At 39.0% G+C, this 27,397-nt stretch overlaps 2 protein-coding genes across 6 annotated transcripts in view; one reads left to right on the top strand and one right to left on the bottom strand.

The window, feature by feature from the left end:
- LOC124117399 (histone-lysine N-methyltransferase NSD2-like) overlaps nucleotides 1-20,393 on the top strand; it is a 32,058-nt gene extending 11,665 nt beyond the window's left edge. For all 5 annotated transcript variants that reach the window (XM_046479281.2, XM_046479313.2, XM_046479304.2 and 2 more), the window contains exons 7-19: nucleotides 1,504-1,744; nucleotides 2,911-3,111; nucleotides 3,308-3,487; nucleotides 3,982-4,138; nucleotides 4,747-4,875; nucleotides 6,055-6,131; nucleotides 6,811-6,923; nucleotides 7,673-7,942; nucleotides 8,286-8,407; nucleotides 8,788-8,924; nucleotides 10,394-10,500; nucleotides 13,374-13,575; nucleotides 15,853-20,393. In XM_046479281.2, the coding sequence (XP_046335237.2) occupies nucleotides 1,504-1,744; nucleotides 2,911-3,111; nucleotides 3,308-3,487; nucleotides 3,982-4,138; nucleotides 4,747-4,875; nucleotides 6,055-6,131; nucleotides 6,811-6,923; nucleotides 7,673-7,942; nucleotides 8,286-8,407; nucleotides 8,788-8,924; nucleotides 10,394-10,500; nucleotides 13,374-13,575; nucleotides 15,853-16,586 (2,670 nt within the window). In that variant the 3' untranslated portion in view covers nucleotides 16,587-20,393. The remainder of the gene's footprint in view (nucleotides 1-1,503; nucleotides 1,745-2,910; nucleotides 3,112-3,307; nucleotides 3,488-3,981; nucleotides 4,139-4,746; nucleotides 4,876-6,054; nucleotides 6,132-6,810; nucleotides 6,924-7,672; nucleotides 7,943-8,285; nucleotides 8,408-8,787; nucleotides 8,925-10,393; nucleotides 10,501-13,373; nucleotides 13,576-15,852) is intronic.
- Nucleotides 20,394-21,082: 689 nt separating this feature from the next.
- Nucleotides 21,083-27,272, bottom strand: LOC124117426 (vesicle transport protein SEC20-like). Its single transcript, XM_046479324.1, has 6 exons — nucleotides 27,178-27,272; nucleotides 25,498-25,590; nucleotides 24,754-24,845; nucleotides 23,308-23,409; nucleotides 22,155-22,276; nucleotides 21,083-21,339 (listed from the first exon to the last, which is right to left on the bottom strand). The coding sequence occupies exons 1-6, from the start codon at nucleotides 27,256-27,258 to the stop codon at nucleotides 21,146-21,148; spliced, it is 684 nt and encodes a 227-aa protein (XP_046335280.1). The 5' UTR covers nucleotides 27,259-27,272; the 3' UTR covers nucleotides 21,083-21,145.
- Between the last annotated feature and the right edge of the window lie 125 nt (nucleotides 27,273-27,397).

A 27,397-nucleotide genomic window follows, 5' to 3' on the forward strand; every position in this document is an offset into this window, starting at 1 on the left:
TTTGATGAATCGTGTTATTTTATATGTTAACAGCAGACACATTTTGGTGAAATTCATCAAAGTTTGTGATTTGTATAGACTGCCCCTTCCAGCTTTCTTCCAACATTAAAGCTGATCTGAATTGCTGTAAAAGTGACATTCTCCCACATAACTCAAACGCTTTGATTCCCAGATAAAGTCCACCCAAGTGCTTTATTGTAAAATTTGCCTGTGACCTGTTGTCTTTTATTACTTGCCAGTGAAGAGAACACCCGTCATATAAACATACAGTGTTTGAAATAATTTTAAACCCAACAAGACAGTCGGGCAGGTGACCCATAAGAGTTGCTTGCCCATCTTCAAAGTTACCTGCATGCATTTCAACATTATAAATATTGGAAAATAGCAAAAACAAAGTGTTGAATATTGTCTTGATTCAGTTGAAATAATGCAAACAATTACTTGAGAATCTACAAGGAGTTACAATGAAACTGAATACGTAAGTAGTCTTAAAAGTCTGGTAGGTGGAGGAAAATTTCATGCAGCCAGACAGAAAAGTTACCCCCCACAGCCATGTAGTAATGATAGATCACTGAGAGGAGCCTATGGACACACGATAACCCCAGTAACCTTCTTGTTAGGCTGACATCACATGGCATTGCTTTGCCGGTGGATCTTTCCAAATAACGTCTTTGGAATTGTGACGTGGTTGTAAATCTTGTGGAGCAGGGCCCCCCCTTCATGTAGTAATGATAGATCACTGAGAGGAGCCTATGGACACACGATAACCCCAGTAACCTTCTTGTTAGGCTGACATCCCATGGCATTGCTTTGCCGGTGGATCTTTCCAAATAACGTCTTTGGAATTGTGACGTGGTTGTAAATCTTGTGGAGCAGGGCCCCCCTTCCAAAAGGCGATCGTAGACAAATGACAGTCCCAAGTCTATGAGTTATAGCTTTTGGAGCAGACTCCTGTATTCTTGAAGTAGGCTGTTTTATGGTATTAAATTAATGTGTCAACTTTTGACGTGTTTGAAGTATGATCCTGTTAAAACTCCTTAGGATTATGCTTTGGATCACGTAGATGGCTGGCTATTCACAAACGACAGTGAAATTTTAAAAACAGTTATAAGCGGCTCACTTGCGCTCGTCAGATACCAGAAGTATTCACTCATTTTATTAAATTGGTATTACACGGGAGCTTCATGAAGACATTTATGAACATAAATTATGAGGTGAGAGTGTAGAATGTCATTGAAGCATGCAGTGATGGACAGATTGAACACTGGCCGATACCTGCAAAGTTGTTTATGATCTAAAGGTTGGGGTTGTGGGAACTGAGAATTTGTTTCCTTCAAACGAACAGTTGTGTGGATAAATAATGTGAATTTTCTTCTAAACTGATTCTTAGTATATATTTTATTTTCCTGCTAAAGAATATTACTGCTGAGTGTGCCAGTATTTTTTATGGGTTTAAGTAGCATGAACATTTTCACAGTGACAACTGATGATGAACCATTTCAGGTTGACATAAAGCCAATAAAGACGCTGAAGATGCCAAAAGATGTGGATCCAGACTTGGACTTGGAAATCTTCAAGCTAAATGCCAGTGACAACACAAAGCGTGAACCCATCTGTCTGATCTGTGAGGACGTGGGCAATCTGGTGGAATGTACGGGGCCCTGTCAGGGCCACTTCCATGTAGACTGTCTAGGCCTCGGACACGAACCAGCAGGAGATTTCAAGTGTGATGAGTGCCAGTCAGGTATGTACACGCCTTACTACAACCACTAGGGAATAAGACTACTACTGTTAATTCTGAATTAGATTTTCACTTCCGGTAGCATATTGATCTTGTTGAGGTCGTCCATTCTGCTGTGCAATTATAAAAATCTTGTGTAACCTTGGTGGTATGGACACATCTGCGATCATCTAAGACAATATATGTTGTAGAAGGATCACTCGACATGTTTTAATATGACATTGTAAAAGAATTAAAATAAATTCAAAATTAATAGAAAAAAGCTGTTCGATTGAACTGAGGGTAGCTTGTTGTCACGTCACTCTCATTGATTGGAAAAAGTGTGCAGCCTTTTTGCCTTGAAGCGGGGTATAAGGAATTTATTCTACCTCTCAGAAGCCCACATGCATTTTATCAAGAACATGGGAACAGATCAGTTCTTAACATTCTGACACAGAGGTATGATATGGTATATATGGTCCCAGACACTGATCATGAGGCATTCTGGGCTATTTTGTGTGTTGTGAATATGTGTGCAGAGTTATCTCCCTTCCAGAATCTAACAGCTATATCTCCCTTTATGCTTGTAAAGTTTGGTAAATGAAAACAGACCCTTTATTTCATTAGCATATGAATCTCATTGTTAGTAGCTCATAGTGTTCTCTACTTCTACACAAAGATCTGAGGAAACCCTGTTACAGGTCACATCTGAGCGACCTGCACAAACTTTGACTTACCAATGAAGTGACTAACAGGAAGTGGACATTAGCCAATCGGAAAGCAGCTTTCTCAAGCTTTATTGCACTAGATTCAAAATGGCACCTTCCATTCCAGAAGTCTCTTCTAATATTTATCCCATTGAATTGGTTGAACAATCCTTAACTGTAGTACGGAATGCCTACTGTTGCATGATCAGTGAACAAATATAGACTTTCACTTTGGCGGTCTTATAAGAGATGCTGTTTGGTCAGATGAAAGGTTGTTCTGACATGACCTGAAATGGGATGACCTCAGATCTTTGTCTTGCGGTAGCAAGCACTAAGATCTGATTTTATTGAGATCGATGAACAAACTGAAGAACAAACTCGTTGGTTTGTTGCAAGGGGAAAATGATTTAGCACAAGTATCAACGTTAATTTTTGCTCATCCCGTTGACCATGAACCTGATATATTTATCTGCATGTTTTCAGGCACCCATGTGTGTTTCTCCTGTAAGAAGTCAGATGGGGAAGTGCGGCGGTGCTCCGTGTCACAGTGCGGCCGCTTCTACCACGAGGAGTGTGTTGTCAAGTACCCCCAATCCCATGTTGAGGGCAAGAAGTTCACCTGTCCCCTGCATGCATGTGCCACGTGTGTGTCAGAAAACAACAAGAACCCAAAGGCAGCCAAAGGTTGGTGTGAAATAATCAGGACCCCTGTAAGGATTCCAGGTTAGAATTCCAGAAATCTTTGTGATAGTCCAGTAATGAGAGGGTTGACAACTATTAATGCACCATTGGTTTAACCTTTTGCTTTGGTGTATCTACTGTTTGAGGCAGTGATTTTTATATAAATTATGTCAACCAATTATTTGATGTACCTTTTCAGGTCGTTTATATCGCTGTGTCCGCTGCCCTACAGCGTACCATGTGGGAGACTTCTGTATCGCTGCTGGGAGCAAGAACTTAGCAGGACTTAACATAGTGTGTAGCAACCATTTCCAACCCAAGAAATCTCAGGCTCATCATAGCCATGTTAATGTCAGCTGGTGCTTTATATGTAGCCAGGGTAAGTCCTCTAAGTCTCTTCATTTATGAAAACAGGAAAACAATTCAGGTTAAACTTAATGGAAAATGTCAGAAAAGAATATTTCTTCTTCTGATGAATTGCACTATATTGTACTTAAGGCCACATTTTCATGTTTCACAGATTTATTCCAGCTTTACCACATACAGTCGGTTAAAATAAAAATAATAAAAGCTGTCAATAATTTATTTATTTATTTATTTGAAATTCATTCTGCCATGGAGTTGAAACTAGGTGGCCTCTTGAATCACCGATAGTGATGTAGACATGGAATTTATATATAACATTTTAAATTGTATGAGAGTGTCTATATTACTAGCGGGAGACATAATAATAAAAAACAAATTGGGTGTTTAATGTTTCTTTTCAAGCTGTTTTTCAGTAGGGGTGGTTGGCCCAGAAATGAAAAATAAAAAATGTGTGGCCTAATTAAAGATTTACTTTGAACATGTGATCTATGTGTGAATTGATTGCAGGTGGCACGCTGTTGTGTTGCGAGAGCTGCCCAGCAGCATTCCATGCCCAGTGTCTGAAGATTGACTTCCCACAAGGAAGCTGGTACTGCCACACCTGTCGGAGTGGGAAGAAACCTCTCTATGGCGACATCATTTGGGTCAAGCTAGGAAACTACAGGTAAAGAAATCCAGAAGACGTTGAAACCAGATTTTTAAACTTGATTCTTAGCAGGGTCTAAAAATGGGAAAGGACTGCTATCTGACATATCATCAATTCAGTCTCCTCCACAATCTGTATATTTATAACAGAAACTCGTATGGCAAGTGTTAGACAGTCATCAGTATGGTCAATGTTTCAAATTAAAAAAGGGTCCTTGAGGTTTGCTGTGATACTACAGTGTTCCCTCGCTATTGCGCTCTTCAATATAGCGTTAACTCGGTTATAGCATGGTAAAGCACGGCTCCCAAAGTTTACTAACTTAGACTCAAGTTTTCCAATGACACGATGTTTTCCCCCCATCTCAGAAACATTAGCATCTGCGATCATGCAACTCTGGAAATACCAGTCAACAAATCCGAACTGAATCTGGGAATCCATTAAGTCTGCTGGTGTTGTGAACACCTTGTCTTTAATGCATGATTTCAAACAGTGCTGTTCTTCAAACCATAAGAACAAGTAGTTTTCAACCAGTCTGAATTAAGCGACTGGCAACTGTAGCAATTTGTGTATGCGTACATGGTTGATGTCCTTGCCAGGAAGTGTAAAATAATTGTTAATTGTTACAGATGGTGGCCTGGGGAGATATGTCATCCACGCAATGTACCCACAAACATCCAGGAGAAGCCACACGATGTTGGGGAGTTCCCCGTCAAGTTCCTGGGATCTAGAGATTATTTCTGGCTCTACCAGGGCAGGTAAGATACGAAGGTTAACTGATTAGAGGCCTACTTCATTTGCCTTTTAACTTCCAATTTTTTCCCCAAAATAGGCGTCGATCAATAATATTATCACCCGCCACAAAGTGGGGTGGGGGATATAGGAACGAAGTTCATATGTTTGTCCAGTTCTCAGAGGGGACAAGTTTTCTCAAAAAATATTTACGTGACAGAAATGAAATTTACACACTGATGTTACTGGTCAAGATCTCAAATGAGTTTGAAAATGGTTAATGTAAATTCATTTTGACAGAGTTACGGCCCTTGCTCCGTATTTTTCATCTTACTTCATACTTTGTGAAATGTGAGCCAAGTTTTCTCAGAAACTACTGAAGCTGCATGAATGAAAGTTTGCATGCTTATCTAAGAGATACTTGTCAAGTTTGAGTTCGAAAATTGGTCCCATCAATTATTATTTTACAGAGTTATAACCCTTGTTTTGTGCTTTTCAACTTGGTGCATACTGCGTGAAAGGGGGACAAGTTTTCTCAGAAACTTACAGTAAACTACGTTTATAACGAACACACTTATAATGAACAGACGGATATAACGAACTGTGTTTTTTTGTACCGGCCACTTGCTGTATATTTGCTTAAGACGAACTACGGTTATAACAAACAAAAATGGGTGATCCCTTTGAGTTCGTTATAACCGTACCTTACTGTACTGAAGTTACATGAATGAAAGTTTGCATGTTTCTAAGAGATACTTGTCAAAACTGAGTTCGAAAATTAGTCCCGTCATTTATTTTTGTAAGAGTTATTGCCCTTGCTACATGCTTTTCAACTTAGTGCATACTGTGCAAAATGGGGACAAGTTTACTCAGAAACTACTGAAGTTTTTAAATGATAGTGTGACTGTTTATCTAAGAGATACTTATCAAGACTGAGTTATTTTTTCCAGAGAACGGGCATTTTGTGTGTATTAATTTCCCATTTAATCCTCTCTCTTTTTCATGATCCATAAAACGGCTCAAGTGCCTATCTCTTTTTCAGGCGTTATAGGTCTCTCTTTTATAGTTCATATTCACTACTATTTGAGCAAACAGAATTCTAATGTGCCTCATGGCGGGGGATAGTGTTAACGCTGTTTTCTTGTTATGTGATGAAGTGGCTTTCCTTTGAAACTTTTTAATTAGGTGTCACTTTCACATTTCAGAGTGTTCTTGTTCCAAGAAGGAGACAAAGGAAGCAGGGACTCGACAACAAAGGGCATTGCTAAGATCTTCTCTAAAGGTATATTTCTTTGTCATATCTGTAGGGTCAAAGCTCTGAGATTTCATTACTATACGGCATCTTGAAGCTATCAGGTAGTGGTGTTTGAAATCAAGTCTCATCTTCAACTTTTCATCGCCAACTATATTGACTGAAATAACTGCCGATCAGGCAAATATTTTCACCATGAGGATGTTTCACTTTAAACGATTGACCAGAATGACTGATAAGCCAGTATATATGAACTGTCCATAATCTTTCTGCATCTTTTCCCGTTTTCCCTATTCATTGATTACTGTTGTACCCCATTGGGTATTCTGGGGTAGAAGAGGTACCCAGCAATTAATGCTGGCCGTAGGAGGCAACTAAACGGTTGGGATGGTCAGACTCGGTGATTTGGTTGCTTGCGTTTCATCGTACACAGACAGTGTGGATCATTTGCTCGATCACTGGATTTTCTGGTATTATTTACAGGATACTGTTGTGTACCTGAGTTTTTGAGTGTGGAATTATTACAACGAATAAAGATTACTGATGTCACAGGCCTGTGTGATCACTTTTATTTTTCCCTACCTTTGTTTTTCTGGCATGATGGTCTTTGGAACATATTTCATCACAGGACTTATATTACATGCTGGACTTTTCCCCAGCATGATTGTTGATGTTCTGAAGCTTATTTTACCATCTGTGCCATGTTCAGGTGTGAAGGAAGCAACTGAGGCCTTCAAGATCTGGAGACAAGCCAAGGAGAACAGGGAGCAGATGGAACAAGAGAGAAACGACAAGAAGCCAGCTCCGTTCAAATTTGTCAAGGTATGATTGCCACACTTGACTTAACCTGTCACAGAAGAATGTTGCATGTTAAGTTTTATTCAATGGTCTACAGTCTTGTTATCTCAGATGCTGAGAGGCACAGGTAGCCCAGTCATTTGAAGCCACACAATTCCCTGTGCAGAGTATGTTTCTTAGGTGTGCCTGAAACCTATGATGGTTGGTTCAATATCCAGATTCTCCCTGATTGTTTCTTGGTTTGTCAGCACCATACCCATGCTTGGGTTTCACCAAAGTGGTAGAAGTCTGGTTTGCTTCATTGGGGCTTTTCTTCCACATCAAGATGACATTCTATGATCTGACAGAAATACTGTTTAAAGTGATATAAATCGCTATTCGCCCAAATGAAACGGTTCCCAACAGTAGTGTGTGCCTGCACGTGGAATCATAAACTGACACATGATACAATTTCCATTATAATCAGTCTCGTTGTTTCTGTCAAGTAAGCGTCTTGTGTTCGTAACTCTGTGTTGCAGGTTTTGTTGGCCTGAAGACCTTATATATTGCACCTGAGTTTATTATTGATATACTGGCTGAAGACATTAGTTTTTATAAATATTACTTCTTTTCATTTAATATCTATTGACAATGACCTCATGGGGATTCATTGGTAGAATGGATAGGAGATTTGGTGGTAACACTGTGTGACCTGGCTGTTGATGTGTCATACGTCAAAATTGATTGTTACTGTCTAGAGACATTTTGAGTCAACATAAATTTGTTTCTTCCAGGCAAATGTTCCTATTGGAAACGTGATAGTCCATAAAGCAGAGTTGGCGAACATCCCGAGATGTGAATGCACACCGGACATGCCCAACCCCTGTACGCCTGAGGCCAACTGCCTAAACACAATACTCATGTACGAGTGCCACCCCACGACCTGTCCAGCGGGGGACAAGTGCCAAAACCAACGCTTTCAAAAAAGGCAGTATCCAGAGTCAACAAGCTTCAAGACCAGCAGCCGGGGATGGGGACTCAAGACACTACAAGATGTCAAAAAGGTTTGGGATTGAGCTTGTTCGTATTGAAGTTGATAGTCACAGTCACATAGCTCAGGGAGGATTCAGAGGTAAAATTAGTTCCCATGTTGGACGAAGATGCGACTTAATGAATCGTCAGACTTGATGGATCTTTGCTCATAACATCTGTCACTGGATTTCTGCTTCATACCTACTGTCATATAACAGGAATATGGCTGAGTGCAGTGTAGAACAACTAAAACACACTCTGTATATCTGTGTTTCATATCTTCTCCAGGTACACTCTTTATATATGGACTAGACTAGACTTCTTGTCTACCTTAAGATCATAGTTTCATCAAGATTCTATCTGTAATTTTTCCAGGGTCAGTTTGTTAATGAGTACGTCGGGGATCTGATCGATGAAGAGGAATGCAAGAGAAGAATAAAACAAGCTCATGAAGACAACATCTCCAACTTTTATATGTTAACTCTTGATAAAAATAGGTATGTATCACTCAATGGTCCTGTAAAGGGTTCATTGACCACTGCTTACCTTGTTAGCTAGTAGTGTTTCTTCTCACCTTGTAGGGGTGGTTGGGTAGCCTAGTGGTGAAAGTAGTCACTCGAAGGCTTGGGTTTGATCCCCACATAGATATTCCTGGAATATTGCTGAAAGCGTTGTAAAACCATACTCACACTTAACCCTGTCAACTTCAGAAGAGGTCAATTGTGATCAAGCTCCCTACATGCTTCAGAATCTTGAGCATTGATATTTGGCCTGATCCTCTTACAATCTAAAATCTTCAAGGCCATAAGAATAATGTTTTCATTATTATTATTTTAAAAGATGTGAGAAAATGCAGCTTTCTAATGCTTTGTTTCAGAATAATTGATGCATGTCCGAAGGGTAACTTGTCTCGCTTCATGAATCACTCATGTTCGCCTAACTGTGAGACACAGAAGTGGACAGTGAACGGTGACATCAGGGTTGGACTGTTTGCTCTGAAGGATGTCCCAGCTGGTGAGTCTTTGCAACACATGTGGGCCTGTTTCTGGGACAAAACCATTTTGAATCTACCTGCCTGAACTGGTGTTCAATCTACCTGCCTGAACTTGTGTTTCTGCATCATTTTCAATTGATTTTGATGTTTATATTATGGCATTCACTACCTGAGCTGAAAGATGGTAGGAATTATCCCTTGACTCTTGCTTTGGACTGGTGGCTGAGGGAGTCACTAAGTTGCAGACTGATGGCTATAAATGCTGATCCTTTTGAGAATTTTGTGTAAGAACTGGTCACCAGTATCCTCTCTGTCATCAGAGATGACTACAATGAGGATCAGGTGATAAGAACATGTGACTGAGGTTGTTTATGTCATCATACATCGTGTATTCAACAACTGATTTGCAGTACCGTGACATACAAATATCCTCAGTTTCACAGTAAGAATGGAACAGGATTCTATACATTGATTGAGCCAATCAGATGAGAACAGTTCTTTTTCAATTTCTAGACCACCTTGAATCAGAAATAACCATTGCAAAAGAAAAAATGTTTCTTTGAAAGTAAACCTTTCTGGGGGTTGATGACATGACACTAAGATGATACATGATGTATATTTAACTACAAATATAGCTTGGGGCTGTTTTTGTTGCTTTGTTTTTTTGAGACACAGAAATCAGTTATGCTCCTCCTCTGTACTAATTGGCTGATCAGAAAGTGAAAGATTTGTTAGATCTCGGCGGAGCGAGAGATCAAAATTGGAGTACGAGAGATTGGCTGAGAGAATTAAGTATCATAGTCTCAAACAGTTTCAAGTATAATGAGTTTGAGGTTTCACGGTAATTTCAGCAAGTAATTATTTTCAACCCGAAAGTCTGATCAGGAATAGGAAATAGTTGTTTTTTGTTTCTGAATGATTACTGTCAATAAAACTTAGATATGCTGGTTTTAAGTGTCCAAAAGGAATTTGTCCATTCTTTGGTAACACTGATCGGTAGATATAGAGAATACTCTGAGGCGAATATGATTCGTATCACGAATATAGGGTAACAAATACAAATATTAATTCATGAATACAATAACAATTCAGCAGTTTATGTAATATTTGTTATATTCAGTGAAACATTAAAAACAAAAATTATTTGACATGGTTTGTTAATTATTAATATATTATATATTTATTTACTGCACAGTATTTTTACAGTATCCAGGTACTAGTATCTGCTCAAATGCCACAATGACCAGTGACCACATTCCTGTCAAATTAAATATTAAAAGATTGTTGTCTTTGAAGAAATCTATGCATATCATGTTTTTATGGATGTTTTTAGGTAAAGGGTAGTAAATGATTGCGTATTCATAAATATTTGATTCTAGTAGCCACGAATAACGAATGAAATTCATGAATGGTTACGGTTTGATTCACCGAATATACGAGTGAATCGTAACAGCCCAATATTTACACCATCATATGTCCATTCTTTCAGGATCTGAGCTGACATTCAACTACAACCTGGACTGCCTGGGTAATGACAAGAAGACCTGTGGCTGTGGAGCTGCCAACTGCAGCGGCTTCCTGGGAGTCCGACCAAAGGTAAATTACCAGACCTCACGTTGCAGCCATTGAGTATTTGCTCCATCGTTATCATACACGTTGGGTATTGCTTTGGGGGGGGGGGGGGGGGGCATTGTGCTTAAATACTGTTTCAGGCGACTTCTACTATGTCTATTGCATACTGCTCAAACAGACATGTCTAATTAACAATAAAAAAAAATGTGGCAACTGTAGTAGTTCATGTAATGCCTGTGAATAAAGATCTGTAAAGAAATACAGGACTGCAAGTTGAATTTGGGTGAATACGCAGTTTTATACAATGGGGTTTTTGAAAAATAAAATTTGTATGCAAGCATCCAAAAATTAATTGGGTAATTGTGATATACTTTGCAGAGGTCCAGATAAGCTGTGTCAGAATTACAGAAATACGCAGTAAAATAAAATCCAAGCGTATCAAATACGCAACGAACATTACAGATACGCTACAAAAATAAAACTTGTGCGTATCATCAATATATTGTGAAGTAACCCTGCGTATCCGATTAGCAAATCAGCAACTTAATTATTTTGAAATTATAAACGGGCATTCCGCCAACCTTGCCAAACTCCACGATGACAGTTACATCATGATCATTTGCCATCACACTTTCTTGTGGAAGTATCGTGGTATTTTTTAGTCCTATAAAGCTCTCAAACCCACACGACACACCAGTTTGCAGGGACTAGATGAATAGTGTTTTTAAATATTTAACTTAAAAACCCACATGTGTAAAAACTAGTGGGTTACAGAAATTTAAATACCCAGATAGAATTACTGATACCCAATGATTTTAAAATGCATGGGTAAAATACCCACAACACCAAAAGCTTATCTGGAGCTCTGTACTTTGTGTATTTTATGAAAATATGCACCTTTCCTGCTGCTGTCAGAGTCCTAGGAGAAACAGGCAAAACATATGGTGAAGACTGTAGGGACCATTTTGTATGGGTTTTTGATATTGAGAGAAGCGATACCATACAGTTCGAGTTGTATTGTCAGGCGTTAAAAACCTGGTCAGCAAGTTCAGAGAGTGACACCTGACATGGTTTGGACAGGAATTGTTGGACTAGTTGTGTATTTATTTCAGGGGTCCGGAAAATTTAAAATCCCAATCGGACATTTGCATTTAGGCCACGCCCCTTTCAAATAGCGTATTTTGGTACGACTTTTCACACACATTACAAGTTTACGTATTCATAATATAATGAATTATGAATTGTTTCAATTTAAATTGTTTAATTCACCGCACAATTAATAACAAATATTATCATTTTAGATTTACATGGAAAACATACATTTGTTTCTGTTATAATAACGATCTGTTAACGTAGTGAACAGTCTAATTAATATTCATGAGTCTGCTCAAGTGTACGCGTTGTAACATTTGGATCGAGACTATTATCCCATATTTGGTTATCACGTGACCTCACGGGAAAAGGTTTTTTTTAAACTAAAGATTTTTTTGAAAACAAGACAGATAATTTAATCACAAATACTAAAATATCGTTGATAACAATAGTTATTTGAATACTTTTTTCATCTGTACTTAATTATTGACCATAAAAAAATTGGATATCGGTCGTCCGAGAAAGCAAAATGGCGGTCAATCAAGATTCAATATACGACTAGCTACTGAAAACAATAAAATCTGCAAATCCTCATTGTATGTCAACCAAGTGAAAGTCGTTAGCCACGACTTAAAAAATGATCATCCAGACTTTGAGGGTTTGGCAGATCCGCTCGACTGATCTGCATCGGTCGACTGGCTGTCGTCACGCTTTCGCTTCTTGTCTGAGGTTACGTATCGTAGCATTGTGAGGATGATGAGGTACATCGATGATGCAAGGTATTAATGTACAGTTGTAAACACCTTTCACTCAAATTAACAAGATGTTCTCAGTAATTAATCCTCGATTAATCAGTGTCAACTCAGTTTATTCCCTATTACAGTGATTGACCGATTGCACTATCATGTAGGTACGATGTATTTACAGCAATCAAAACAAACAAAGCTTGTCAGTGTAGTTAATCTTCATTGTGTTGCAACTGCAGACAGAAACTGCTCAGTCCTAACTGTTGATCATGTCCGGTCAAAATTTAAGAATGTCCGGACAATACTTTTTAAAATGTCCTTTAAGCAATATTTTAAAACGGACATTTGAGATTCCCAATCGGACAGGTCCGGCGCATATGACGGTTTCCGGACCCCTGATTTATTTCATGCTGTGCAAAGATCTTTCTAGATCTGCTCAGGGGCGGATATTGAGCCACAAGTCTACTGCATATTTCGGTAAAAATATTCCTGTTTTGGAATTTAAATATTTCATGTTATTGTAGTAAGAACTAATGTTATGAACAGTACTACGAATGTTTTTTCCAATTTTACTGCCGGGGGCAATTTCTTTGGAATCCTAGATAGGTCCCTGTACTGATAGTCAGAGATAGAAAAGCATTTTTTCAAAAGATAATTTGCGATACAGAACTACTTCCTTTGGCCATACCAGGATCTGCTGATCATAGATTATTATGATAGATAGTGATTCTCGGTCTGTCATCACTATTCCTATGCTTGTAGGTTTAACCAAAATGTCTGCATCACTTTTGATATGCCTTCCACAAGGCGCAGGCGTATGATGACTAATGGGATTGGGTGGTCAGGCTCCCTGTCTTGGTTGAATCATGTCAGCTTATCCTAATTGCATAGATGGATGCTCATGATGTCAACCACTGGATTGTCAGGTCCAGACACAAATATTTACATGCCACTGTCATTTAGCCGGAATATTGATGAGTGCGGCGTTGAACAACGAAACAAACAAACATAAAAACTGACTGTCTTACAGCTAAGTCTAATCCGGACACCTTATTTTAGACTGCAGCAGCGGTAGCGAACGAGAAGAGGTCAAAGGAGCAGCAGAAGAAGAAACGCAAGAGGAAGAAAATGGAAGTGAAGAAGGAACACGAGGATGAATGTTTTAGGTGCGGAGAAGGAGGCGAACTTGTCATGTGCGATAAACCCAACTGTCCGAAGTCCTATCATCTACAGTGTCTCAACCTAGCCAAACCACCACATGGTAAGATAAAGCTGGGTCTCAGGTGGCTTGGGTGGTTGTGAGGTTGGTGATGAAGATTTCCCCTTTTTCTGACTAATCAGCATGTCAGAGTTTGTAGATAGTTCAAATAGCATGATGTTAACTGTCTTTTTGAAAAAGGGAATTAATGGTTATTCTTTCCTGGCTTTTTGGAGAACATTTTGAAATGTGGCACTTTATTGGTCATGCACAATATATTTTGATAAGAATTTTACAGAAGCACAATAAATACAAGTTCCAAAGGTATTGAATTTGGATACCTTTGCTTGAGAAATTGTTTTATTTAAAAACAGCTTGAAAAGATGTTAAAATTTTGTAAGAAGATTCAAATTTGGTGGTTATATTTCAGTGTGCACTATTGAAAAAAGGTAGTAAATCGGAAATTATGTATAGAAGGAGGCCTTCAAAGAGCGAATTGCACTCTAGTTGACACTGGGCACTTGGGGGATTTCAAACACAGGGACATTGTCACTGAAGTAAAAATTACAATTGATCACGTTTGAGCCACTTAAGACCAAGTATTTGCTGATATTCAATACAATCCACTCTTGATAAAACTAGCTCCATGGTTCCATGTACTGAAGTGGATGACGTATTGATTATTGCCTTGGTATGTTTGCTTTAGTTTTATCAAGAGTTGACTGTAGATAAATACAGGCAGCCAGAAAATCACAGCAAACACTTTAATATGCTTAATGCTTAAGTAAACTAAAGCCTATCAGCATTATTTTATATTCATTAGAATGGGATGTATTGATTACATGATCATGGTATCTAACAATTCCAAAGTAGTTAATAATTTTGACTACCTATATATTAACTGTTTTAATAACTACAATTCTGAAGAGTATACACTTATACCCAATATTGGAAGCAACTACAAAATAACTGTCCCAAAAGAAACACCCCTGTTAGGATCCAGGTTAGAATAGGTCCCCAGTAAACTATGCATGCCGTGGATCAGGTAATCAGATTCATGACCCAAGAGGTCTTCAGCAACCCATGTTTGCCTGTCGAAGGCGACTTTCTGGATTGATTGGTCAGACTCGCCAACTTGGTTGATGCATGTCATCTTATCCCATTTGCGTAGATCGATGCTCATGATGTCAGTCACTGGATTGTCTGGTCCAGACTCGGTTATTTACAGAACACTGTCATATAGCTGGAATACTGCTGAGTGCGGCATTAAACAACAAACGAACAAATGAACAAACAAACAACTCATATCAAACTATTCATTTTCTTGTCCAGATTTGATTACAAGTTGCCGTGATATAGCTTGAATATAGCTGACTGGTGTCAAACAAGTTCTAAGTAATTAAGGCATTAGCCTCTTCAGCGTCAATACTGCATGGGTTTGTGTACACTATGTTCCCCTATAATTCTTTGATAGGCATTTACCAGTTGGAGTACTAAGTAATAAGATATATTGATGAACAACCTCTTTATTACAATTAACAATTCGGTATAGGTTCTGACACTGCTCTCAAGAAAATGATAACGGTGTAAGAACCTACACCAAAATTGTACACCTAATTATAATAATGAAGTTGTTCATCCATATATCTTATAATTACTGACGTATTCCTCCGTCCACCATGAATACATACAGTTCTATGTGATGCGTGTTTGTCTTTGGTTTGGTTAGGAAATGCGGACACGTATATCTCATGGAAGGCAAAGGTTCCCTATTGCATGAAATTTTGGTGAACCCTTTTGCTGCCTTATATTGAAGCAATGTGTAGAGTAGAGTCTGTAGGGCTATGAGACATATTGCACAAGACAAAGTGCCAAGGTTTTCAGCACTCATTGGTCAGAGCACATGCTGGTTTTCTCTGTGGTCTAGTGGTAGAGCGTCTGCCCAGAGAGCGGAAGGTCCAGGGTACGATCCCAGGCCACGTCATACCAAAAGATGTTAAAAGATGGTACTTGTTGTTATTCTGTCTGGCGCTCGGCATTAAGAGGCTAAAACAAGGACTGGTTGGCTCGGAGTCAGTATACTGTGTCTGAGTGGGGTATTCATGTTAAACTGCGGCATGGTATCTCAGTGAGCTAGCACTATATAAATCAGTCCGGACTAGTACACGCACACGTCGCTATATAACTGCAATCATCTTGGACGCGACGTTAAACCCCATTTCACGTAACCTGTAGCGTACAGAAGACCCAGGAAGTATTGACAGTGTAGTCGCTTGTACATCGCACAACTAGAATTCGGTGTCCTACTTTTCCGACATGTAATGTTTTGTTGTGTTTCAGGTAAGTGGCTGTGCCCATGGCACCACTGTGACATCTGTGGCAAGGTCGCCAGGAAGGTGTGTTCCGAGTGCCCCAATTCTTTCTGTAACGGTCATATTGAAGACAACATATTCAATGTGGAGGGAGCTCTCGTGTGTTCGGACCATGGTGACATTCTTGAAGGCAAAACATGTGGTCCTGTAGACAATATGTCTGAAACATCGGCGAGTGATTCCTACGTTGATGCAGCCTCGGTGAAGGATGAGAAAGACTTTGCATGTGTCAAAGACTTTGAAGGCGAAGAAATGGACACCAGTGTCAAAAGTGAGAAGGAGAACTCAGTGAAAGAGAATTCCATTTCTGAATCTGTTCTGAAAGAGAGTGACAATAAAACTCCAGTTCCACACCCAGCAAAATCAGGTTTGACTGTCGAAAGAAAACCACCCGTTGGAAATTACCCTCGAAATCTTCCTCAACAACAAGAAAAGCGAAAATATAAGACAGTTGTGAATTCGGCACGAAAGGCCAACATCCGTGCAAAATTGCCAACAGAAAATGACAACGGACAGAAAGACGACAAATCTACAATACCTAAAGCTAACTCAGGAAACAGCAAGGGCCGAGGTCGGCCGAAAAAGAACAGTGGAAATGCATTGCCCGATACAAATATTAAGGACGGGCTGCCAGTGGCACCATTGTTTGACGATAGTGATGATGAGCATTTTAATCTAGTGATTGACATTCCTAAATTTTAGACAACTTCACTTGTTAATAGACTCACTCATAAGTTTTAAAGCCATTTTATAACAATTGAATCATCCAGTCTGGCGGTCAGGGATTCAGATCTGACACACGTCCATGGGAGATAACAGAACTTGGGCCTTGATAAATCAGACCCCATTTGACAGTGAGTAGTAGGGAACGACTTGCAAATGAGCTAACTTTGTGTGAAGAACATGTTGGGAAGATAGTATTTATACTCACTGAGTTTACACCAAACATTCGTAGATAAAGGGCAGTGGGGTAGTGTAGTGGTTAGTGTTTGCTCATCACACGGAAGATCTGGCTTCAGTCCCCATGAGAATAACTTGGGATGTCAGGTTTTGGTGTCACCTCGCCGTGAAGTTGCTGCAGTATTTTATTAAAGGGGTGCAACACTAGCTTGGCCTCGTCAGAGCAGTGTATTGCGTACTCTGCTTCAGAGAACGTTGAGGTTTAGAAAGTATAAAATTCGTAAGGTAGATATTTTGAAGAAATCTTTGGTCTGTACAGCAAAAGAATTACATGTTATAGGCCATTAACTTGTATAAACATGTTTGTGTCAACTGCAGCTAAACCTTCTACCCCCAGATCATTTGTCTAATTTGTATATAGCCGTTTGCTGAAGAGTGAAGTTCAAGGCCAAATTGTCTTATGTGAGTCATTGGCCCATCTGGTTCTGCTATCTTCAGTTACCATGGTAACCATGTATCCTGTTCAATCATCATGTTTTAGTACCTTGACAATATCTTGCTAGATTTTAGAAGTTCTTAATTTATTTCTAAGGCATAGACTAGTCTTACTAGTCTTGTTTCCATGGTCTTTTGATTTGAGAGGACATTTTAGGGAGAATAAGTCGACAATGGTTGTATATTACAATGTTGGTCCTAAAAGAAACGACACACTGTTCAGGATATGGCACATAGTTGTTTAGTGTTACCCTGCTTATTTTGATAGAAGTTAAGTCCCAGATATGGTCAAGGTACTATCACATGTTTTGTCATACCAACCCATTTGCATTGAAAAAACTCATTTTAATCTGTGTATCATAGTGTTGATAGTGTATGAATATGTACTTGTATATTTAAGACTGAAAAAAAAAAGTTTCATTCTTCAAAGGTAGATGAGATGATTCCTTGTCATTTCTCATTGAAAAGTCACGCATGAACAAAAGTAACTGTCTGAAGCTGTGTGCCTGTGAACAAATTGTCTTAATTGTGTTTTTTGAATTCGCTTGTAAAATAATTCTTTGGTTTAGTAAGACTGTACTTCTCGACTTTTAAGAAGTCAGTGTTATCCAGCATCTTTTGTAAAGTTCTACAAGTTGTTAAAACTGATTATTATTTTTTCCATTATTTTCTTCATGGTTTCAACCTTGTTTTTATTTAGGTTTTGAATGAAAGAATCGCGTCAAGTGTTTTGTAAAGAATATATGTTCAAAATACAGTATATCATATACTGCCTTTACGGGAGCAAAACTGCTGGGTTTATTTTCCATTGTTGATAAATATACACATAGGAATTGCATGGATGATGCACTTTCGTCCTCCGAACTGGAAGTAGTATGAGAACATCTCTTCCCTTTTCTTTAGGCTGTGAAGATTTGAATATATTTTTTCCATACCATATTTAACCAATTTAGTGCTCTGAACAACTAAGAAATAAAGTAAGAGATTGTTGTAAAATCCATTTGCCCCAAATATTGATGATCAAAGGCTGACTCGCGCTCAGGTCTGTGAAGGTCTGGCTACAAACTGTAAAGCTCTTGCTGTGATACATCTAAGATCTTTAGCACAAACCTGTTCACTCACTTATTCGTTCAAGCATCACTTTTCATGCAGAAGACCAAAGTCCAATTACCAAAGAGGGTACTGACTGTGAATCTAAAGTTGGTGACCCCCTGGCAAGATATGGCTGGAATTCCTTTGAAAGCAGAGTTAACTAAGTTGATTGTCTCTTAATCATTCACAAGGGCTATCAGGGTAAGGTTTATTTTTCTGTTTATTGTGGGTCACCTTTCTTTGTGGGTCATTTTATTGTGCCATGAAGGTACAACTGGACCATTCCAACCCAACAGTCTTTGGTCTTCTAGGATACAATGAATGAATCAATAATGTGCTGTTCTGTTCAATCAGAATGTAGACAGGGTTTGACATTAAACCTGATAAAGTCTGGGGTCAGTCATTATGTTAAAAGTTATTTATTGATTCAAATTCCAAAGACCTCAAGCACACCAGGACCCCTCCATTTTAAACACTGATGAAGGTCAAATGTAAACATAACAGTTTCTCAAACTTTAACTTTTTGAGTACTTGTAAGCAGGTGGCCTTCCCTTGCCTCCCACAGCAGGCAAAATGTTGCTCCAAATCTGATATTCAATTCTTTCATGCCAGATGTTCTGGTGAGGCAGCCTTTGAACTCCACGTTTGTGTGTTCCTTGTATGAACAGTGCACTAACTTTGTTGAATAGATTAACAGTTGGAACAGTTGGTAATTACAGACTGAATAAAGGTATGACTTGTCTGTCAACATCCATCTTTTTTTTTCCAATGTATATAAAGCAATATTTAATTGTCCAGGCTGGGATTTTATCCAGACATTTATTGAAATATTTGGATAAAGTCCTGCCACTCCAGGGGAGTGTACAGTTCCTGTAATAGCACAGCTAACCTTGCTGGAGTGTTAAATCAGATATTGTTCAATGTTGAAGCCCCCAAATATCTCAGTTAAGAAGCAATGGATCATTATGCATGACATGTCGCAGTTTTCCTGACAAGTCCCTAAGCCAAAATGGATATTTCAAAATGATTATTTTCATGTCAAGTGGAAAATAACTTGTAATGGTTTAATATCAGTGATAATCTTCAAAATATTTCAAACAAGTTACAAAATTTCTAATGTTGGCACCTTAAATATTGAGGTAAATGTTTCCCACTGAAGCTCTAGGAACAGACAAGGAGCTTTGGTGTAAAGGACTGGAACTGCATTCTAGGTGAAACTCAAGGTTCACGAGCAACTTCGCCAAGTGTGCTTTTGTTGAATGCACTGAACCGAAGATATCTCGAAGATGAAGGGACCAAGAAGATCAGCGAGATAATGAGGTTTTGATGCAGAAAAAGAAAAATGTATGTCCAGACTGGTAAACTGGAAGACAAATGCGAGATAATGTCAAACTGTTCTGTTCAAGAAAAGGTCTGCCAATCGTATCTTTATTATTTTTTGATGACATTATTTTCATATCTGTCAAAGAGGCCTAGTTGCAGTACTGTGGGATTTAGATGTATAGTGTCTTGCTAGATTAAAATTCTTGTTTTGAACAGTATGACTAAAAGTTGCTTTTGGACAAGAGAAATGTCGGTATGTCGTCTTTAATGCTTTTAAAAGTGTGTGAAAGGGATTAAAGAAGTTTGAATTTAATGTTGCCGAAGGTCCTAAAGCTTTCTGGGGCAAGCAAGTCATTACTTTAGTTAAATATATATCTTTGTGGTATTAAATTGTATATAATTGTGTGGTCAGTGTGAATTCTTTCTCACACAAGATCTTTGAAATTATTCTGTCTGAAAAAGCTTCTCTTCCATCATGTGAACCAAGTAAATAATCTTTGAGTTTGACACACACTTCAGTGGCTTGTGACTACCTGGGGTGATGTGAGATGTCACTTAACTTTCTCGAGGTCTCCGCTTCTTAGCCAAATCCTGCTTGTTAATTGTTAACGTTTTAAAACTCGTTGATTGCAGGGGCAATGCTGTCATGTTGGTTTGTAGACTGTAAAGAATGAAATAAATGGATGATTATGAAATAAATGATTGTGCTTGTATTTATATATTTTTCCTCTCATTCCCCCAGATGAGATGAAAACTGGGTCTTGTATTACTTGGGGCACTATGTACAGCAGGCGAATGTACAAGTCACACAAGTTCTTACCAAAAGTCAATATTGATTAAAGTTTTGGAGAAGCGGGGTTAGAATTGGTTCTCAGAAACCTATGCATATTGAAGAAGCAACCGGGTGGTCAGGCTGGGCGACTTGGGTGAATTGTACCCTGACACTGGAAATCACTGATTTGTCGATTAGTGCCAAGCTACAGTTATACAGCAGGAATCTTGCATGTAGTGTTAAACAACAAAACAAACTGCACCGATCAGTGCTCTTACCACCAGTTGGTAGTCCAAGGCAGTATGATGTGCATTGTGCTGATGCTTGATGTGTGGCATTAAACAAAAAGAAACCAGTGTCGAGACATGTGATTAATAAAAAAGATGATGTTATGTGAGATGACTCGGGGCTCCTCCACTCCCCAATGCTACTCCAAGGGGATCACTTGTTTTTGTGATGGCCAGTCTCTGGTCTTCAAGTTTGCTTCACAACACCAAACCTGAGTTATACATGATCATTGAAGTGAAGATGAGTCAAAATACTAAACCACAATAACCAGTGGTTTGCCTGATCTTGTTTATTTGTACACTCCCTTTCAAAGCAATTAACAGTGAAATGTGAAAACATATATTGCACTATTTAATCCTGTATGAATATTTACAATTAATGAACACATTTATCATGATGGCCAGAGTCTTTTCTTCATTATGTACAACACTGTTGCAAAGAAGAAAACCAGAGCAAGAAATATCAATAATCTGTCTGTTAGTTCTCTGCGTCCATATTTGGTAAGGAGGCGCCGGGAGTTCTCAATGTGCCCGCCCATGTTGCGGAACTCATCTTGCGTGTCAGTCACAGTCTTAGAGGAGGAAGCTGGGGAAAGGAAAGAAGCAGACGTGAAACCGATTAATACACTACCCTTGGTTTAGTTGAAAGCGCAAACATGCTGCATGCTCGAAGCATTGTACATCAGACAAATGAACTACCATGTGGCTCGAACTTGTCAACAGATTCTGTATAATTTTCGATGAAATCAAACCGTCTCAAACAGATACCAATTACATGTTTTGGTTTGTTTTGAGGGGGCACGGGTGGCCCAGTCGTCTAAGGCGCCGTGATTCGCTGTGCAGAGTTGCGTCCCTTGGGCACACCAGAAACCTATGACTGTGGGTTCGAATCCCAGTTCGCCCCGATTTTGTTCCTAGGTTTGTCAGCACCATACCCGTGCTCGTGGGTTTCACTGAAGTGGTAAACGTCCGAGACCTGCATCACTTCGGGCTTTCCTCCCACATCAAGCTGACACTCCGTGATATAACTGGAATACTGTAAAAAGCGGCGTTAAACCCAACTCACAATGACAAACAATGGTTTGTTTTGTTTTGTTGTTTAACGCCACACTCAGTAATATTCCAGCTATATGACAATGGTGTGTAAATAATTGAGTCTGGACCAGACAATCCAGTGATTGACATCACGAGCATCGATCCACGCAATTGGGATTGATGACATGCATCAACCAAGTCAGCGAGCCTGACCACCCAATCCCGTTAGTCGCCTCTTCGGCAAGCATGGGTTGCTGAAGATCTATTCTACCCCGGATCTTCACGGGTCCCAAATACATTTTCTTCTACGAAACATGCAAACATGTAAACATGTAAACAAAACTCCCTGATGGGGTATGCACCCACCTAACATGCTCATGCTGAGCTCACTCTGCTCCAACTGTCCTGTCAGCATCTTGTTGAGGCTCATCAGATTCTCTGTGATGTTGCTGGCAGTCTTAGCCAGGGTCTCCTTGTTGCCCTTTCCTCTGTAACAAACATTATCCAGGTTGACTTGCAATCCCCTTAAAGATACTTGTTACAAAGTATGGACAGTGCCTGTTCGAACTACAGAGCAATCGTTTTTGTTTTTTACAAATTTTGTTCATCTCAGTAAGTGTGTACAGTATACATCAATGATATACAATGTAATTCACATTTCCAAAACATATTCAGAGTGGCATGGTATGAGGCAGGGATTCACATTGGCCCACCTGCAAGCCTGGACCAGCCCTGCCCGCCACAGCAACCTTGGCGCTAAGATAGTGGTTAGTCTTTGATAAAGATTACAACAGTTTCTGGAATGGTACAATGTTCTCCATTTGATTGATATGTGTGAGTGAGACCAAGTGAGAACCTAGACTTTGAACCCACTGCTGTTAACTCCTGGTATTGTTGCACAGTAAGATACAGCACCTTAGATCCCTTTGCCATCCTTTTAATGTCAAGCATGGGATATGTTTTTTGTGGTTTAATGCCACAGTCCGCAATTTCCAGCTATATGATGGTCGACAAGGTAGACACAATTTTATAAATAAACAACTTCTTTAATACTGTAAAAAGCGGCGTTTCGGTATAGATTCTTATACCGTTGTCAAGCAAGACTTGTTATCCATAAAATTGTGTCTACCTTGACATCCGTCAACTTCTAAGTAATGCCTATCAAACAATTTATATGACGGTCTGTAAATAAACAAGACAATCCAGTGATTTTTATCATAGCATCGATCCACACAATTGGGGTATGATGACGTGCATCAACCAAGACACTGAGTATGACCTCCCGATCCATATAGTACCTCTTACGACCAGCAAAGGGTGCCCGGCATCAATATTCTTTCCCAGAATCCCCCTTGGATAGCATTGGGTATGAAGACATGAAAACTTTTTCAGACATCGGGTGCTGTCATTGTAGTTTCATCCATCCTTGAAACCAAGGTTATTTCTAGCCACTGTTCTTGAATCACTTCAGAACCACTAATTGACCCAAGTCTTTATCTGTCTATAAGGATGATCTCACCTCTGCTTAGCTGACATTCCGCCTGACAGGAGCTGTTCTTTTGTCCTCTTCTCTATCATCAGCTGTGTTGTCAGGTTCGACTGTCGCAGACTGGTGATTGTGCTGGGAAGGAGACAAGAGCACATTGGAGGACGGGAGTTGGGGGTTATTTTGTTTGTGGTTAAATTGAACAGTTTTGAAACCTCAAAAATCTTTACAATTAAACTTTATAAAGTTAATAGTAAATTTCTGAAATCTCAAACAATATAAAACTGATAAATCAAAAAACTTATTCATAACAAAGATGGATTTATTTCCTATGTGACTTTAGTGAAAAGGATTTTACAATGCTTTTATTAATACACCCATATCATGCCTGGGTAACACAGAGATGGGCTTCACATTTTGTACACAAGGAGAATCTAACCTATGTCTTCAGCATGTTATTTCACCACCACCAAATGTCATGTTGAAACCCATAATGAAATCAACGCTTGCAAGTCAAAGATAATGCATAACTTGTAGAGATTATTATACTAGCATGTGTGTCATACTGATTTTACAAACCAGTGTCAGAATTCTTATAGTTCCCGAACAAGAGAGAGTTTTGTAAAATCAGTATGACACATATGCGAGTGTAATAATTTCATCATTACCCCTTATTTTTTAGCCCTTCGAGCTCCTCTTTAGAAAAAAGCAATGATCATGACCGCCATCTTAGAAAACAATAATTGTTGAATGACGTCACTAATCATCAGCTATGACGTCATTTCTAGTGTGATGTCATTCCCACTTTATGTCACAATCAGATTCAAATGACATCAACAGTGCCACCAGGTTGATGTATACAATGCACTGGTGTGTGTGCTTTATGCACTGGTGCACATGCAAGTTTGATTAACTCAGTTATTTCTAACTCCAAAAGGTAACAAGCATGAAATACTCATATCCCCCGCCAATACTACCGCCATTTTCAGTCTAAGGCAACATCATTGCCATGGAAACTCAAAAAATTAAAATAGTAAAAAATCCTAAAGTATCAAAAGGCACCAGTTCACCACTAGGTCTATCTATGTGCCAAGATTGGTTAAGAGTGAGTGAGTGAGTATGGTTTTACTCCGCTTTTAGCACTATTCCTTCAATATCACGGCCGGGGACACCAGAAATGTGCTTCACACATTGTACCAATATCGGGAATCGAAGCTGGGTCTTCGGCGTGACAAGCGAACGCTTTAACCACTAGGCTACTCGACCACCCCAGATTGATTAACATATCTCTCATGGTTTTAGAGTTCTGCTCCAGAAACAAAACGTGATGGACGGACAACACTTCATGGCGGAAGATAATAATACCCATTTCCAACCAGTCATCCGAATAGTACTGCAAGTATTCTCACAGTGAACACTGGTGAGGAAATCACAAGATGTATTGGTTCGGAATGATAGACTTGTCACAGCATTACACACCTGGACAGCTTTTGTCGGTGGTTGTCTACATTTTTCAAAATGGCCTCTCTGTCAGAATCTTTGTCTTGTTCTCTTCCCAGTTGCTCCAGTTCCTGCAAATATGTTGGAAACAGATAATATTTATTTACATCATAGGATTAAAGAAACTTGGAATGTCCACTTGACTTTCTGAATTGCCAATCCTAAATTTCACAAATTTGGAACAAAATCAACACCATGAAAATAGGCACATTTAATTCCCACTGCATCTGTAATAATATTTGATTAAAAACAAAAATTAGTTGTCAAGGGCATAGTTCCATCCTCAACATGTTCAAGGCATGCAATATAAATGGTAAGTAATAAAGAGAGTTTGCTGTAGTAATTTTCCTGGAAAATTTTCATCATCATCATCATCATCATCATCAATGCACTGGAGTAAAGCTTGTCCATGTCAATCAAAACTGACATAACCATGATGACAGTGTTCGAAGTTAACAGGGATACCACCTTGTGTAATCCGAAACCCTGCATGCCAGGCATTGGAACCAATAATACAGAATATATTGTAACAACCAGGTCAGGTCACACATTATAACCACCAGGGCCCACTAGCACAAATTATTATTAGCCCTAAGTCTATGTGCAAGTGGGCCCTGAATCTCACCAAATCCCCCTTACAACAAACACACAACTAAGCATCTTTTTTCCTCCAGAGTTACATCAAGGCAACAACACATGAGAGGTATTACAGAAGATACGTACGTTCACTTTTCCACGTAATTTGGTTATCCGTTCTCGAGCTTGAGCATTGAAATCTTCAACATCTTGTGTTGTTTGAGCATAATCTCTTATATCCTAGAAAGACAAGTGCTCCATTAGATATTTTGAAAATATACACTTTCCACAACAGTAAAAACTCTTTCTACACTTCAGCCATTGACTGTTTGAGATCAGTCAACATGGTGAAATTAGTTAATGTGTAAATCAAACCAAATTTAAAGTAAATCAATTAAATAATTAATATGAGGGCCAAACTGTATGAACATCTGAGCTTTCAACATTCTTTGAGGAATGAGTGAGCGAGTATTGTTATATGTCGCTTTTAGCAATATTCCAGCAATATCCCATCGGGGGACACCAGAAATGGGCTTCACACACTGTATCAATGTGGGGAATCGAACCCGGGTCTTTGGCATGACAAGCGAACGCTTTAACCACTCCTTCATACAGTGAGGGCCAAACTGTATGAACATCAGAATTTCCGACATTCATTGAAGTATGAAACTTTGTGGTTGGAGTTAACAGGGTATTCATTCTACTACATGAAAATAACTCGCATTCCTCCACTCAGTGAGGGACTTGATGAAGTGAAAATCTGGGCCCTTCATCATCAACCTCATCCATGGGTCAAAGTGGACTGAGGCCGGCTGAGTGTGGTTAAACTAGGTTCTGTGAGCTAATTGCATGCTCACAGTCTGCAGAGTGAACAGGTTGAGTGACAACATGGCCAAGTGAATCAAGTTAAGAAAATCTTGGTTCCAGTATGACTTGACTTATGGTCACTATCTTCATCATCTGATCTGCAACTGTCATCATTTGATTTTGAGAAGAATGTGATTTTCCCCAGTTTGGGAACTTTTGAGGGGGCATATTCCATGTATGTTTGCTAGCGTTACCAAGTCAGTAGCTATCAAACATTTTCCGTATCAATGTAAACACAGGGAAAGAGATCACAAGATAATATTTCAGAATGATTTTTCTCTCCTTTTTTCCAGGCATGCAGTAAAACATTCTGACATTTTGTAATGTATACAAACATATTGAATTAAAGATTGAAGTGTCTGATCATAATGACATCAACAGTGATGTCTTACTCTGTGAAATTAGTAAATCAGGCTTGAAAGCAGATTTGAAGAAAATAATGAATTGTCTACAACATGAGGTGTTGTATAACCGGGGTATTTTGGAAAAAGGGGTTTTAATATTTACTTAAAATGTAGTTTATTAAATCAGCAGGGTTAAGCAGATGTCTTAGGTATGAAACCTGAGCTTGACGTGACATAGTTACACTCCACTACACACGGTGGCAGCTGGCTAATATGGCTTGTTTAGGACCAGTAGGCCTGTTGATAGATATTAGTGTAGCAATGTGCCACAACTGGCATAAACATGACCTAATATGTACAGGGCCAGCAGGTATCCTGTGTGCATATTTTTTTTATGTGTAGATCTTGCAAACGTCTTATTCAAACATGTCGTTATATATTTCTTTAACCAGCTGTTAGCTTGTATAACTCAGGCTTGGGCTGGGCATGTGGTGGCGTACACCTGTACAAGGCTAGACTATAGCTACCACTCTTTTATAGTTAAATCATGTCGGCACGTTCAAAATATGTATATACTGTAATCATTAATCAGTTACAGTTTCATGCAAAGATTAACCTGTATAATTGCTTTCACTTCAAGGTCTAGTTTGACAATTTCTTGCAAGCAGAGCCTGACGTGGATATCTTCCGCCGCCATGTTTTACTCGCCAACGCATTGTGGCTGTTGTAAACATATTCATAAATATTATTTGTTATCTGTTATAAACTTTTGTGGCCACCTGGTATAATTAGAGCATTAAAAGAACACATAATATTCATAATCTAGTTTTATACAA

This window comes from Haliotis rufescens, unplaced genomic scaffold (genome assembly GCF_023055435.1).
Source record: "Haliotis rufescens isolate VD_foot unplaced genomic scaffold, xgHalRufe1.0.p SCAF_12, whole genome shotgun sequence".
NCBI classification, from domain to species: Eukaryota; Metazoa; Mollusca; class Gastropoda; order Lepetellida; family Haliotidae; genus Haliotis; species Haliotis rufescens.